This window comes from Podarcis cretensis (assembly GCF_951804945.1).
Source record: "Podarcis cretensis genome assembly, chromosome: 13".
In the NCBI taxonomy this organism is placed as follows: Eukaryota; Metazoa; Chordata; class Lepidosauria; order Squamata; family Lacertidae; genus Podarcis; species Podarcis cretensis.
The window spans coordinates 40,124,298-40,136,730 of NC_137182.1; the positions used below are offsets into that span (position 1 = coordinate 40,124,298).

The 12,433-nt window shown below is 45.9% G+C and overlaps 1 protein-coding gene across 4 annotated transcripts; it reads right to left on the reverse strand.

The window, feature by feature from the left end:
- Positions 1-1,412: 1,412 nt before the first annotated feature.
- Positions 1,413-12,265, reverse strand: LOC307201761 (uncharacterized protein). Of its 4 annotated transcripts, none has more exons than XM_079951171.1 (8): positions 12,147-12,265; positions 9,587-9,764; positions 7,650-7,836; positions 6,217-6,298; positions 5,905-5,983; positions 4,442-4,516; positions 3,059-3,184; positions 1,413-1,609 (listed from the first exon to the last, which is right to left on the reverse strand). In XM_079951171.1, the coding sequence occupies exons 2-8, from the start codon at positions 9,755-9,757 to the stop codon at positions 1,472-1,474; spliced, it is 858 nt and encodes a 285-aa protein (XP_079807297.1). In that variant the 5' UTR covers positions 9,758-9,764; positions 12,147-12,265; the 3' UTR covers positions 1,413-1,471. The 4 variants fall into 4 exon arrangements, with proteins under 4 accessions (XP_079807297.1, XP_079807295.1, XP_079807296.1 ...); XM_079951169.1 differs by having other exon boundaries at positions 4,442-4,519; XM_079951170.1 differs by having other exon boundaries at positions 4,442-4,519; positions 12,089-12,220.
- Positions 12,266-12,433: the final 168 nt, after the last annotated feature.

Consider the following 12,433-nt stretch of genomic DNA (forward strand, 5'->3'; position numbering starts at 1 on the left):
CTTCCCCTGGGGCGGCTCCTTCGCACCCTCCTGTTTTCTTATTGGCCAGTCAGAAAGTATGGAAAGGGAACTGTTATTTCCCCACGCTAAAAGACTCGCCAGATCCAGTGCTTTTGTATAGTCTTGAGAGTAAGAATTGCTGTGCAAAAGTCTTTAGCAAGAAAGTGGCCGCCTTTAAGAATATATCTTGCAATTGAAAGCATAACTTTTACCTCGAGAGATCATATTTTTTTCCTGTTTTGACAACAAACAAACGTGTTTTTTAATGAGTGGTATTTCTTAACGGGAATATGAAATAAATTTCGAAAACATGACTTGAATCGGTGGTCTTTCTAATCATTTCTTCTTTGGTTGATAAGTTTTATTTACAAGCTGCTGGGCGACTGAAGATGCCACATGAAGGGATAAAGAATCTTCAGATAAAATATGTCTGATTTTCAAATTCCATAGTTTTTGCTTTAATGGAGTTAATAGTGGCTACTGGCACGCTTTGGTATTGTTACAGATTATGGCTAGGCACCTAGTATTTATATCAGTGTGCTGACCTTTCACCAGGGCTATGTATAAATTTAACAGTAAATTGCCTGTTAATGGCGCCACGTATACAGTGGTACCTCAGTTTTCGAACATAATCCGTTCCGGAAGACCATTCGAGTTCTGAAATGTTCGAAAACAAAAAAATCAATAGTCGACAGCTAGGCCTCAGGATCTTTCACTCAGTGGAAGCCGTGTGGCATGTTCAACTTCCGAGGCATATTCGAAAACCGAAGCATTTATTTGCAGGTTTACGGTGTTCAAAAACTGAAATGCTCGTCAACAGAGAAGTTCGAAAACAGAGGTACCACTGTGTGTGTGTATAAATCAAAATCACAAGCATGGGTCCAGCTGGGATTTGAACTCAAGACTCCTTGGCCAAGTCCAGCACTCAGTCCATTACACCACACCACCTCTTGCTTGCTAATCTGTGAACAGATATGCAGGCTGTACAGTATATGAATTCACTCATGTATATGCACCGGTCAGGGTTTTCACTTGTTTGTTCATTTGCATTTTATTTAAATATATTTTGGAAGAGGTGGCAGTGCCAGCTGCTTTGAGTGGTTCTTCAATCCCTTCATGGACAGAACCTGATGTTTACCCAGAATGCATCTTATGGCAATTAACCCAACATGCTTTGCAGCTTTCCCCCCCTTCCCAATTCTGCTTGCTGTGATTATTGCAAGGATAGCCAACCTGGTGCCCTTCAGATTATAACTCCCAACAGCCGCAGCCAGCATGGCCAATGGCCAGGGATGGTGGGAACCATAGCTGACCAACATCGGGAGGGTGCCATTTTGGCTCTCTCCGATGGAATGGGCGAGAGATGCATTGTCCTTTCCCCCTCCAGATCCTGGAGGGAAATGGGAGAGGGGTTCAAGCGGAGTGTTTATTATTCTCTCTTGTGAATACAGTGGGTCTGGAGCCAGGTTGATCAGGTGTCCTCAGACAAAGCCTCTGGCTGGTCGGTGTCGCTGTCCAAATTCTCTGGCTGAGGCGGATCCTTGCGCCGAGACACTTTGCTCAGGAACTTGCCTGGCCCACCCTGGCGGGACGGGCAGCAGATCAGGGGCTGTAGTGCAGGGAAGGAAGAAAATGAGAAGCAAAACACAGTTTCCAAGCACCTCCTCCTCCACCAACACCCTGACACTGAAAAAGTCTGTTTCTTACTTGGCATAGAATGTGGCTATGATTATACCAAGGAACGTGATGATTTATGGTCAAAAGTTCCCCAGCTCTGGACTTGGTCCTGCTGGAAGTGTGGGGTTAGGGTTGCCACCCTCCCAGACGGAAACAGACCTTGCTCTTTTACATGTTTCATATATTCACTGAAACACATCCAAAATTAAAATTATCCCTGGCAACACAATTTCCCCCAAAGTTGGCAGTCCACCCCCAGCCTTGCTAGTATAAAACCCGTGACTGGAGTGTGGTGATGCTAAACGTTTCAGAATTTCTGAAAATAAGAAAAATGGAGTGTTTTATAGTCCCACGCATGAGGGAAATCCTCTTCTTTCTCCCTCCTCCCTCAGCCTGGATGTGGGCAGGAGTCACAGCTGATACCTGGATGCATTCTGCACAGGTTGGGTTGAGGACAGGAGAAAGAGAGGGAGGCTCCATAGAAGAAGAGATTGTGGCTTGCCGGAATGCAAAGACCCACATCTGCTGAAATTCTTGCTTTTGCATAACTATGAAGTATGGCAATCAGTGTGTTGGACTAGGAAGAGCTGGATTCAAATCCACAACAAAGCATGATGCTTGCAGGATGACCTGGAGGCCAGTAACAGTTGCTGTCGGCATAGCCTATTTCGCAGGGTTGTTCTGGGGATAAAATGGGAAAACCCTAGATTTGCATCTACAAATGCAACATTCCGCAGCTTGCAGAAAAGATCCACCGGTGTCACTATGTGTTGCCTTGCAAACTGTCAAGCAATTATTCACAGCTTTAAGGACTCCAGTTAAAAGTCTGTTTGCTTTGTGGTATAATCAATGTAACCCTAGGGGCACCCTACTTCTTGTCTGGAGTTGTGACTCACAAGTTGTGGATGGGGCCTGGCAGGCTGTCCTCCCTCCCTCCCTCCCTTCCACATGGTCTCCTGTCCAGTCTCTCTTTGTCTGCTTAGAAAAGCAGAGATCAGCTGATGACAATGTTCCCATTAGTGCATTCCTATGCCAGGGAAAGCAGTACCAGTAGATTTGTAAGTCCTTGTAGTATAACAGACTTTAAAGTGTTGGACTAGGACCTGGGAGACCAAGGTTCAAATCCCGACTCAGCCAGTGAAGCTCACTGGGTGATCTTGGGCCAGTCACTGCCTCTCAGTCTAGCCTACCTCACAGGGTTGCTGTGAGGGGGGGGGAATGGGAGGGAAGAACCAAGTACACCACCTTGAGCTGCTTGGGGGGGGGAAGATTGTACATAAATGTAATAAATATACATCAAACAAACAAATCCTGCTCCTCTTGCCTCTACCACCTGTCCTCTCCAATTTTCCCTGGTGCCTTATGCCCAGAGAGTCAATACCTGAATGGTGTTGAGGTCCTGCTCAGATACTAGGGGAGAAAGCCCCTCCACGCCAGCCGAGGGGGACCGTCGGGGCCGGCGCTGGGTCACATACCCCATCTGATCTTCCAGAAGCACAGTCTCCACCTGGTAAGGGAAGAAAGCATCTTCAAAGCCATTTTTCAGTCTTGGGAGTCAAAGCCCACACACATACTACTACTAGCATTAACAAATACGAGAGATGACCTGTGTTAGGGTTTGCAGCAAAAACAACAGATGGCCTTGTGGCACTTTGAAGACAGACGGATTCATTACCACATCAGTTTTCACAGACTAGCACAAGAGGAGCTGTCCTCAGCTGGCAGATTAGGCACACACAAGTACAGAGGGGAAGACAACCCCCGCCCCGTATTTAGGGGTGGGACCCAAAAGCTATTAAATGGAAGAGGTAGGGCCTGTCACATTGTCACAGTATATTTCTATCTGCCTACTGAGGATACATTTCCTGCATTTGGTATAGTGGCTGCTAGTTTATGCCACAAAATTCAGGCTTTAAAGTACCACACAAGACCCCTCTGGTTCTTTAGTGGGAGCCACAGAAGGGCAGTGCCACTGAGCACATGCAGAATCTCTCGCTCACAACTTAGCGACCACAGGCAGCTTCCCAAATGCCATATTCCTTAGGAAAAATAGGTTCCCAGGCCAGAACTCCAGCACCTTCTAGTTTAGAAATGAAAGGGGGGCAGAAGAGCCATGCTTGGTCCATATCAGCCCCTGCTGGCAGCCACCTCTGTAGCCAAGAAACTTGCAAACTCCTCAATGGGCTGCAGCATGGCATAAATCTGCAGTTTGGGTGGCTTGTAAATAGAAGCTGAGACCTGTCAAATGGAGGTCTTTTGAGTATCAAAGTGGGGAGGTTTGAGCAGGGGCAAGAATAATGAGGAGAAAGGAGACAGGGTAGTTACAAATCTAAAGGGATGGTTAAATGTGTCAGGAATATGAATGACAGAATGGAGACAAGCAATTCACAAAGTGTCATGACTGATACATTAGAAACCATGCAAATTACACGTGCCCCACTTTCACTGGGCAGCCCCTCCTTCCACGACCTTTTGTGTCTTTCTTGCCAAGGCGGCTGGACACAAGTTTCAAAAGTAGCTCCCACTTTGTTTGGGGCCCTTCTTCTTCTCTCTGTTGTGGGAGGGGGAGATCCTGTTGCAACTGATCCGCAAGGATCAGGCTCAGCATCCAGCCTTGCTTTCTTGTATGTGATTAATGTCTCCATTTATTTCTCTGACCAATAGCGGACCTCAAGGGATCCAAAGTCGCTTGGTGGGGAGCCGGGCTGCAAAAGCCAACCCCGATTTCTATAATGATACGAAACAGCGGTTTGAGGGCACGTACTTGCTTATGGCGTGAGGGGTTTCGGCCTCGAATCTGCAGAGACAGACCCTCCTCTTCCTCTGTGCAGTCCACATCCTGCTGTGGGAGAAAAGGGAAGGATGGAAGGGGGGGACCCAGAAGCAACCCCTCTCTCCCCCCCCCTTATTGGGCCCCTCCTCACTATTTCATAGGATCTCCATAGTGCTTCCTGCTATTTCCATTAAAAAAAAATGATATTTGGTTTTACAAGTGTAAAGATACAACAGTACCACAGTACCAAGTACGTATTCATATTTAGAGATTTCTCGGAATCTCCAGACTTCCCACCATCCCCTCCCTGGGTCCTACTGTCAACATTTTCAACACTGTATTATTTCACAATCCATATTCTATACCTCCTCATGTTGTCCATAGTGTTTGTTACAAGTGTTATTAAAACCCTGCTAATGTTTTCATCTGCTTACAGTGGTCTCCTAAATATATTAATTTTTTTGCTTCCTGTTACTTCCTGATTCCCCTTAGCCCCTCCTACTTCAGATTAAGCCCCACCCACCTCAGTCAGCTGTCAGGCCTGAGGCCAGCTGTGCCGGGCTCAGAGCCCACAGCTGACGTTGCCCTTTATTATTAACAGTGATAATTAAATCTATATACCACCCTCCATCCAAAGATCACAGGGCAGTTTACAGCATAAAATACAAAAGGAAACACAAAATACATATCACAACAAAAGGGGGGAAAGCCAGTCACCCTATCCCGCAAACGCATTAAAAAGGCCATAAATTGTTTGCTCAGCCAAATGCCTGTTTATACAGAGTTATTACATAACACAGGTGAGACACGCATACGCTCTGTTGCTACCTGGCCCCTGGCACTTTTCTGGTCTCTGGATCTGGTGGTCTCTGGATCTGGAAATCTCTGTTTAAATTTGAGAGTACCAACAACTGCTCTGTGGGGAGGGTTTTTAGGAAGGCAGACAGCGAAGAAATAGAACCCAGAGCTTGCTCCTGTGGCACCTGGACTGCCCTCTCCCCTCACAGAGACATCAACCATCCTCTTTTTTATCACTAATTTCTGTCAAGAACACAGCTGAGGAGCAAATGGTTAAATTGCACCTCCCCATCTGCTGTGGTCATAATATATAACCACCTCCGAGCACTACATTTAAAAAATATTCTGACGTGGCTGCAAGCATGGGCATAGCTAGGGTTTTTGTTAGGGAGGGGCAGACATCCTGTTAGGTGGGGGGCAGAACCTCAGTTTGCTGTGTATTTTTATTGATTTTTATTGATTATGGGGGGGGCAGCTGCCTCTCCCTGCCGCCCCTCGGCTATGCCCATGGCTGCAAGCCTAGACCCTTGGCTTCAAAGCTGTAATGCATCTCAGCATGTGCCGAGTGCCTTCCTCTCGTCAGAGGGCAGATTACAACCAGCCCCTGCTCATCAAAACATTTAGGTTGAAGACCAGAGGGGACGCATATCACTCACTCTTTCACAGGCACAAGAGGATATGAAGCACCGGAAGTCATGACCCCCTCCTTGAAGGCCATCATCACTAAGATCTGGTCTGGAAAGAGGAGCATGGAAATAAAAGCATATATATATATAAAGTGTGGAATTGTAGAGTTGGAAAAGACCCTGAGGATCATCATATAGTCCAACCCCCTGCAATGTGGGAATATTCAGCCATCCCATACAGGGAATGAACCTGCAACCTTGGCGTTAGTTATCAGCACCACGCTCTCCCCAACGTTAAAATGATGGGTTTGCCCCACAAGGGCCTCCCACAAGGTCACTCACGGACAGGTGAATTCAGAGCCTGGGCTGGGTTCTCGTCTGGCTGGGAATCCTGGCTTGCACTTCAGAACAGGGTGCAGGAGTGCTGCAAGGCAGGAGGAAACAGTGGGGTGGCCTTCTTTAATGATTTATATATCCTGCACCTTCAACACAAATTTACATGTGCAGAGCTGCTGGCAAGGCAGTAAGAAGCAAAAGTAAGAAAATAAATAAAGATAGCAATTTATTATTATTATTATTATTGCCCACAAGTTATTACAGCAAACTAAAACAGCAGCAGTCCATTGAAGGAGAGAGTAAAAACTGGACTGCACTAAATTAAAAATGGTAACATTAAAGGTAAAGGTACCCCTGCCCGTACGGGCCAGTCTTGACAGACTCTGGGGTTGTGCGCCCATCTCACTTAAGAGGCCAGGGGCCAGCGCTGTCCGGAGACACTTCCGGGTCACGTGGCCAGCGTGACATCGCTGCTCTGGCGAGCCAGAGCCGCACACGGAAACGCCGTTTACCTTCCCGCTGGTAAGCGGTCCCTATTTATCTACTTGCACCCGGAGGTGCTTTCGAACTGCTAGGTTGGCAGGCGCTGGGACCGAGCAGCGGGAGCGCACCCCGCCGCAGGGATTCGAACCGCTGACCTTTCGATCGGCAAGCCCTAGGCGCTGAGGCTTTAACCCACAGCGCCACCTGCGTCCCTTAGCAGCTCTTTAAAAAGAAACCTGGGAAAACAGAAATAAGACTTCTGCTAGGCCCTAAATGGTAGGGCCCACCATATTCGCTTTAACATTTTAATATTGTACTTCTAAAGCTCTTGTAACCTGCCTTGGAATAGCATGGTGAAGTGCAGAAATACGGTGAGCAATAATAATTCTAGCAGCAAGAGCTCCAGGCAGGCCTCCTCGGGGAGTACAGTGGTACCTTGGCTTACGAACTTAATCCGTTCCGGAAATCCATTCTTAAACTGAGGCGCGCTTTCCCTAATGAGGCCTCCTGCCGCCAGTGCCCTTCCACCGTTCGGATTCCATTCTCAGACTGAGGTAAAGTTCTCAAACCGGGACACTACTTCCGGTTTTCAAGAGTTCGTAAACCGAATCGTTCAAAAACAGGACTGTTCTTAAACCGAGGTACCATTGTATATGCCACAGTTGAGGGCCACCCACAAAAAGGCTCTGTTGCTCCATTCACCGTGCCACATGTCATCTGAACCCTGCCTACTCTCTCTCAGTAGCCCCGCCCATTCTTATGGAGGCCACACCCACTGAATTCTTAGCTTCACGCAGAACCTGAAGTAGGTAAAGATATGGGGGTCAGTGGGTGTGACCCCCATAAGAATGGGCGGGGCTACTGAGGGAGTAGGCAGGATCCAGATGGACAGCGACAGAGACGACGGGTGTCCAGGCAGAAAACAAATTCCCAGCACCAGGGATATTGATACTGACCATTTTCTGTACGTCGGATGATGGTGCAGAATTCAGAATAGGGTAGCGGGGGCTCTGTCAGGAGCTGGAAGAGCCCTTGGTAGTCAGGGGGGTTCAGGAACCCCAAAAGTCGCTCGGCCAACCCCCGGGCTGCCATGTAGCTCAGCCGGGCCTGGGCCAGGGACTGCTCTGCATGGAAACAAGCGAGCTGGAGAGAAGGCAGAAGGGGACAAGTCATGGCTATGCAGGCTTTGAGCCCCACACAGTTGTCTCTAGAAGCCATGCCAGGCCCCAGATACAAGAGATTCCTACATAAAACTGCAATAAAAAGAGCTCATTTTTGTCATTCTTAACCGTGCCATGGGTCTTTTATAAATGACAACAATTTTATTCATTTATTTTTAAATCTTACATACTGATTTATTTACAAATCTTCAATATCTTTTCATTTATAAGCTTACAAATCTCAAAGAAGTCCACAATACGCAAAAACCATTAAAATAACCACTGAAACGTCAACATACTCGTATAATTGCAGCAACTCCAACAGCTTGAACAACAACAAAAACAGTCAGGAAATGCCCAAGAAAAAGGAAACTTCTTAAAATTTATGGCCTGTACTACATTGAAGGAAAATATAATGAAAATGGTATACAGATGGTATGTAACGCCAGTATAACTGGCTAAAATGTATAAAACATGTAATAAGTGTTGGAAATGTAAAGAAAAAGAAGGAACATTCTATCATATGTGGTGGGAGTGTAAAAAGGTGAAAGGCTTCTGGGAAATGATATATAATGAATTGAAAAAGATGTTGAAATATACGTTTGTTAAGAAACCGGAGGCCTTCCTACTAGGATTGGTAGGTAATGAAATAAATAAGAAAGACTGTAAACTTTTCCAATACGCAGTAACAGCAGCGAGAATACTTCTGGCCCAAAGATGGAAACAGGAAGAAATTCCAATGGTGAAAGAATGGAGAACGAAATTGACTGAATACGCAGAATTGGATAAACTAACAGGGAAGATTCGATACCAGCGAGACCAAAAGTTCATCGAGGACTGGGGGAGATTTACAGACTATCTGAAAAGCATATGTGATGAACAGATAACGCTTGTTGGTTTTCAAGAGACTCTGTGAAAAATTAAGAAATATTGTAAAAAAGAGTAAGAAGGGAGAGGTGATTTTTAAAGGCAATATTAAGCTTAGAAATGTGTTAAATAATATAAATTTAAAACGAAAGATTGGCAGAGAAACTGAGGGAAGTCAAAAAATAGATGAATGTGTGACAAAATGTGAATGGATTGTATAAAATTGTTGTTGAAAATGAATAAAAATGTTATTAAAAAAGAAAGAAAAAGGAAACGTCTTTAACAGTCTGTGAAAGCACCCTATTGTTGGGTGCTTGCTGATCTCCTTCCACAAAATGGGTGACAGAGTGTAAAAGCCCCCCTCCTTTGGCACTGGCAGCAAAAGTGCTAAAGGCTGGTTGTTACACACCTGTCACAGTGGCTGTGTACACACACCTTACATTTAAAGCGCATTACTTTCCCCAATGAACCACGAAGTTTGTTAAGTGATCAGGGCATTGGATGGAGCCAGTGTTAGAATATGTGTGGGGGGGTTCAGGGTTCAAATCATCCCTCAGCCCAAGGTTGGGTGTCCTGGGCTAGAAACTATCCTTCAGCCAGGCTTCCTCAAACCTGGCCCTCCAGATGTTTTTGGCCTACAACTCCCATGATCCCTAGCTAGCAGGACCAGTGGCCAGGGATGATGGGAACTGTAGTCTCAAAACATCTGGAGGGACAAGTCTGAGGAAGCCTGCTTCAGCCGAACTCCCAGTGTACTCTCTGTGTGCAAAGGCTGAGAAATGATATTGGGAGTTTTGAGCAAGGGAATTATTTCTCTCATTCAGTCTCTCTAATACTGGTCATTCCTAGAGCCTGGGCTCAGGTACCTGAGCAGACTTTTGTGCTTCCACAGAAGCCTGGACCATTTTGGCAGTGCCGGCCACAGTGTTCACCAAGTACTCAGCCATGGCTTCCGATATTCTGGGTGCAAAGCCAGTTGGGGCAGCTTTATCGTCCTGAGGAGGGCTGTTCCTGGGGGTGCGACAGCTCTCTTCCATTTTGGATCTAAGAAAGAGAGAGAAAGATGGACACTGGGCAGAGAAAGGAATGTGTAATTGGCGATAAAAAGAAGTAGGAGCAAACAGCGGCTGAAAGAATCCATTTCAGAAGCAGTTGTTGGGCCATGAGGCTTGACTTTTCTATCCAGAGCACGAACCAGAGCTATTGTTGTTTCTCTCTACCGGGCCTGAAGATGATGATTCTGAGCTAGAGTATCTTTTATCCTTCACTGAATTGCTGGAACACATGATTTTGAACTTGAGACATGTATCCACAACATGCATTGTTAATACTATGGGAAGATCAGCACAGTGTTAGTGGTTAGAGGGTTGGATTAGGACCTGGGTTCAAATCTTCACTCAGCCATGAAGGTCACTGGGTAACTTTGGGCCAACCGCTGCCTCTCAGCCTAACTTGACTTACAAGGTGGTTGTAGGGATTAAATGGGGTCAGGGGGAACCATGTACACTACCTTGAGTTCCTTGGAGAAGAAAGTAAGATATAAATGCAATGAACTAAATAAAAAAAAAAAAAGCTGAGCCCATTGCTTGCCATTTATTCTCACATGAATCTCTCCAGTGACTGAGATCATTTAAGGAGGCCCAAGGCTGAGGACTTTCATCTTACCAGCAGTGGGGGCTTTCTGACTAGAGACATTTCAATGATGTAAATCCCCGCTTTTCTGCTTGCTTAAAAATTTAATTTTTAAACACCAGGTAAAGATTAGCTTGTTTCTTCAGGCACTTCATGGCTTTTGAAATGGCTTTGAGAAATTCACCCCTGCAAGTGCACTCCATTGTCTTTTGAGATGGATGGAAGCCAGCCACAACCGTGAGAGATCCAGCCACTCTAAACTGTTCCCATCTACGGCTGGTTGAGGACACAATTTGTCGTTTACCTATCATGTATTTTAGATTGACATTTTAGAACATACACTGTCTTAGATTCTTTTTTAATTATCAAAGGATGGGATAAAAAAACTTTAAATATATTGGGGAGAAAGATCATAAGTCTTCATTTCTGGTGTCCCCGTAAAAAAGTAAGTTAGCATAGGCTCATATTTGCAATAAGTGTGGCTTCTGGACCTGTCTCTGAAGCAATTTGTTGTTGCTTTCGTTTCTTAATATTACTTTCTTAATTTGTATCCCATCACGGAACACAAGATGGCATAAGGGTGGTCACCTATGACCAGGCCTAAACCTTCTCAGCTTCAGGACTCAAAAAATACCCATCACTGAAATTTTGCAGGCAACGCAGAGCTCCTTGGGAAAACACAAGATTTACCCTTCCATTAACCAGCAGGTGCAGACTATTGTATCAGGAGAAAGCAGAGTTACAGAAAGAAGTTACAGACTTCTGCCTTCCCTGAGGGCAATTTTTGCTCTTAAAGCAGCAACCACAAGCTTCTCTCTTGTTTATGACTAGTGCTGTGAATTAAGATGTAAGTCCACATACCTCTTTACTCCCCGCCCCCCTTGCTTGCAAATGTGATATGAGCAGAGTACTGCCACTTTTCTGCTTGCTTTGTGTGTGCATGTGTCCACGACTAAAAATGCAGAAACAGGATAAGAGGGACTGACTGATGGGAGGCACTCTCAGGGGCAATCACAAACTTGATGTAGCCCCTAGTGCACTTCTGGAAACCATGTAGCCTGCAACTAATCCTGAGCCAGGACTGTACGGTAAGCGGGAGAAAGCGCAGGGCACCAACGAGTGCACTGCTTTAACTGGGAAAGGTAGACAGCGCTCCCTTCCATTCCACATACCTACACAGATAAAGTAATTCTAAAGTGCTGGATTTTGTCAGCTGATTCCACTGTGCCCAATATTAAGTGGGAGTTTGATGTACCAAGGGTGTTTGCTAGGTGGCTTAGGAAGCTGCTCTTGTGAGTCAGGTCTATTTAGTTCAGTACTGTTTACACTGACTGGCAGCATGGCTTGCAGGGTTTCAGGCAGGGCGTAACTTCTGCAAGTCCTACCTAGATTTGCAACGTATTGAACCCGCGACCTCGTATGCTCCCAATGACACAAATTCGCATATGCTACCACAAAGTACTGCCTCTGAACGAATTAAAAAGAGGGTAAGTGCCTGGGGTCTTACCAACACTGTATTTTACAGCATTCCCAGCTGCCCTGTAAACAAAAGTTTTTTTAAAAAAGAAGGAAAAGGGGGGGATTTTTTTGGAGGCACCCTCTATCAATGCCTCTGCGGCCCACACTTAATGGACAGGACTCTCTCACTGAGTACGAAGGTGGTGGCCTGGAAATTGAGCAACTGGGAACACAATGTGGCTTAGTGGCAAATGCCCTTCCTATTCAGGGGACTTCACCTTCACACCTCCCATTTTCTATGCAGAAAAGGCCCTTGAGCTCTGTTAAGATACAAACCATCAGCCCCTTCCTTCCCTTTCAAGCCCCGTCCTGTGGGGGTAGGATGCAACCAAGATGCTCCTTCAATTGGTAGCCAACTGCCAGGGATGCAGTTGCCATGGGAATGCTTCCAGAGCCCAGTTGCTAGGCGATGGAATTCCTTGTAATGTAAGAGGGTTGAATGTTTCAGAGGCAGAACAGGGCAGGCCTGCAGAGGCTGAGATGGAGCACATATACAACGGCAGGCTTGTGAGTAGGGGAAAGAGGGTCTTCCAGAAGGAAATGCATCCTTCTGTTATTATCAG

What these genes read in the sequence shown, in the direction of transcription:
- LOC307201761 (XM_079951169.1), bottom strand. Translation starts at nt 9,757, where the DNA reads ATGGAAGAGAGCTGTCGCACCCCCAGGAACAGCCCTCCTCAGGACGAT. An exon ending in GGCTCTGAATTCACCTGTCC is followed by an intron (nt 5,984 to 6,216) that starts GTGAGTGACCTT and finishes TCCTCTTTCCAG; the next exon opens with ACCAGATCTTAGTGATGATG. An exon ending in AGGACCTCAACACCATTCAG is followed by an intron (nt 1,610 to 3,058) that starts GTATTGACTCTC and finishes CCTGCACTACAG; the next exon opens with CCCCTGATCTGCTGCCCGTC.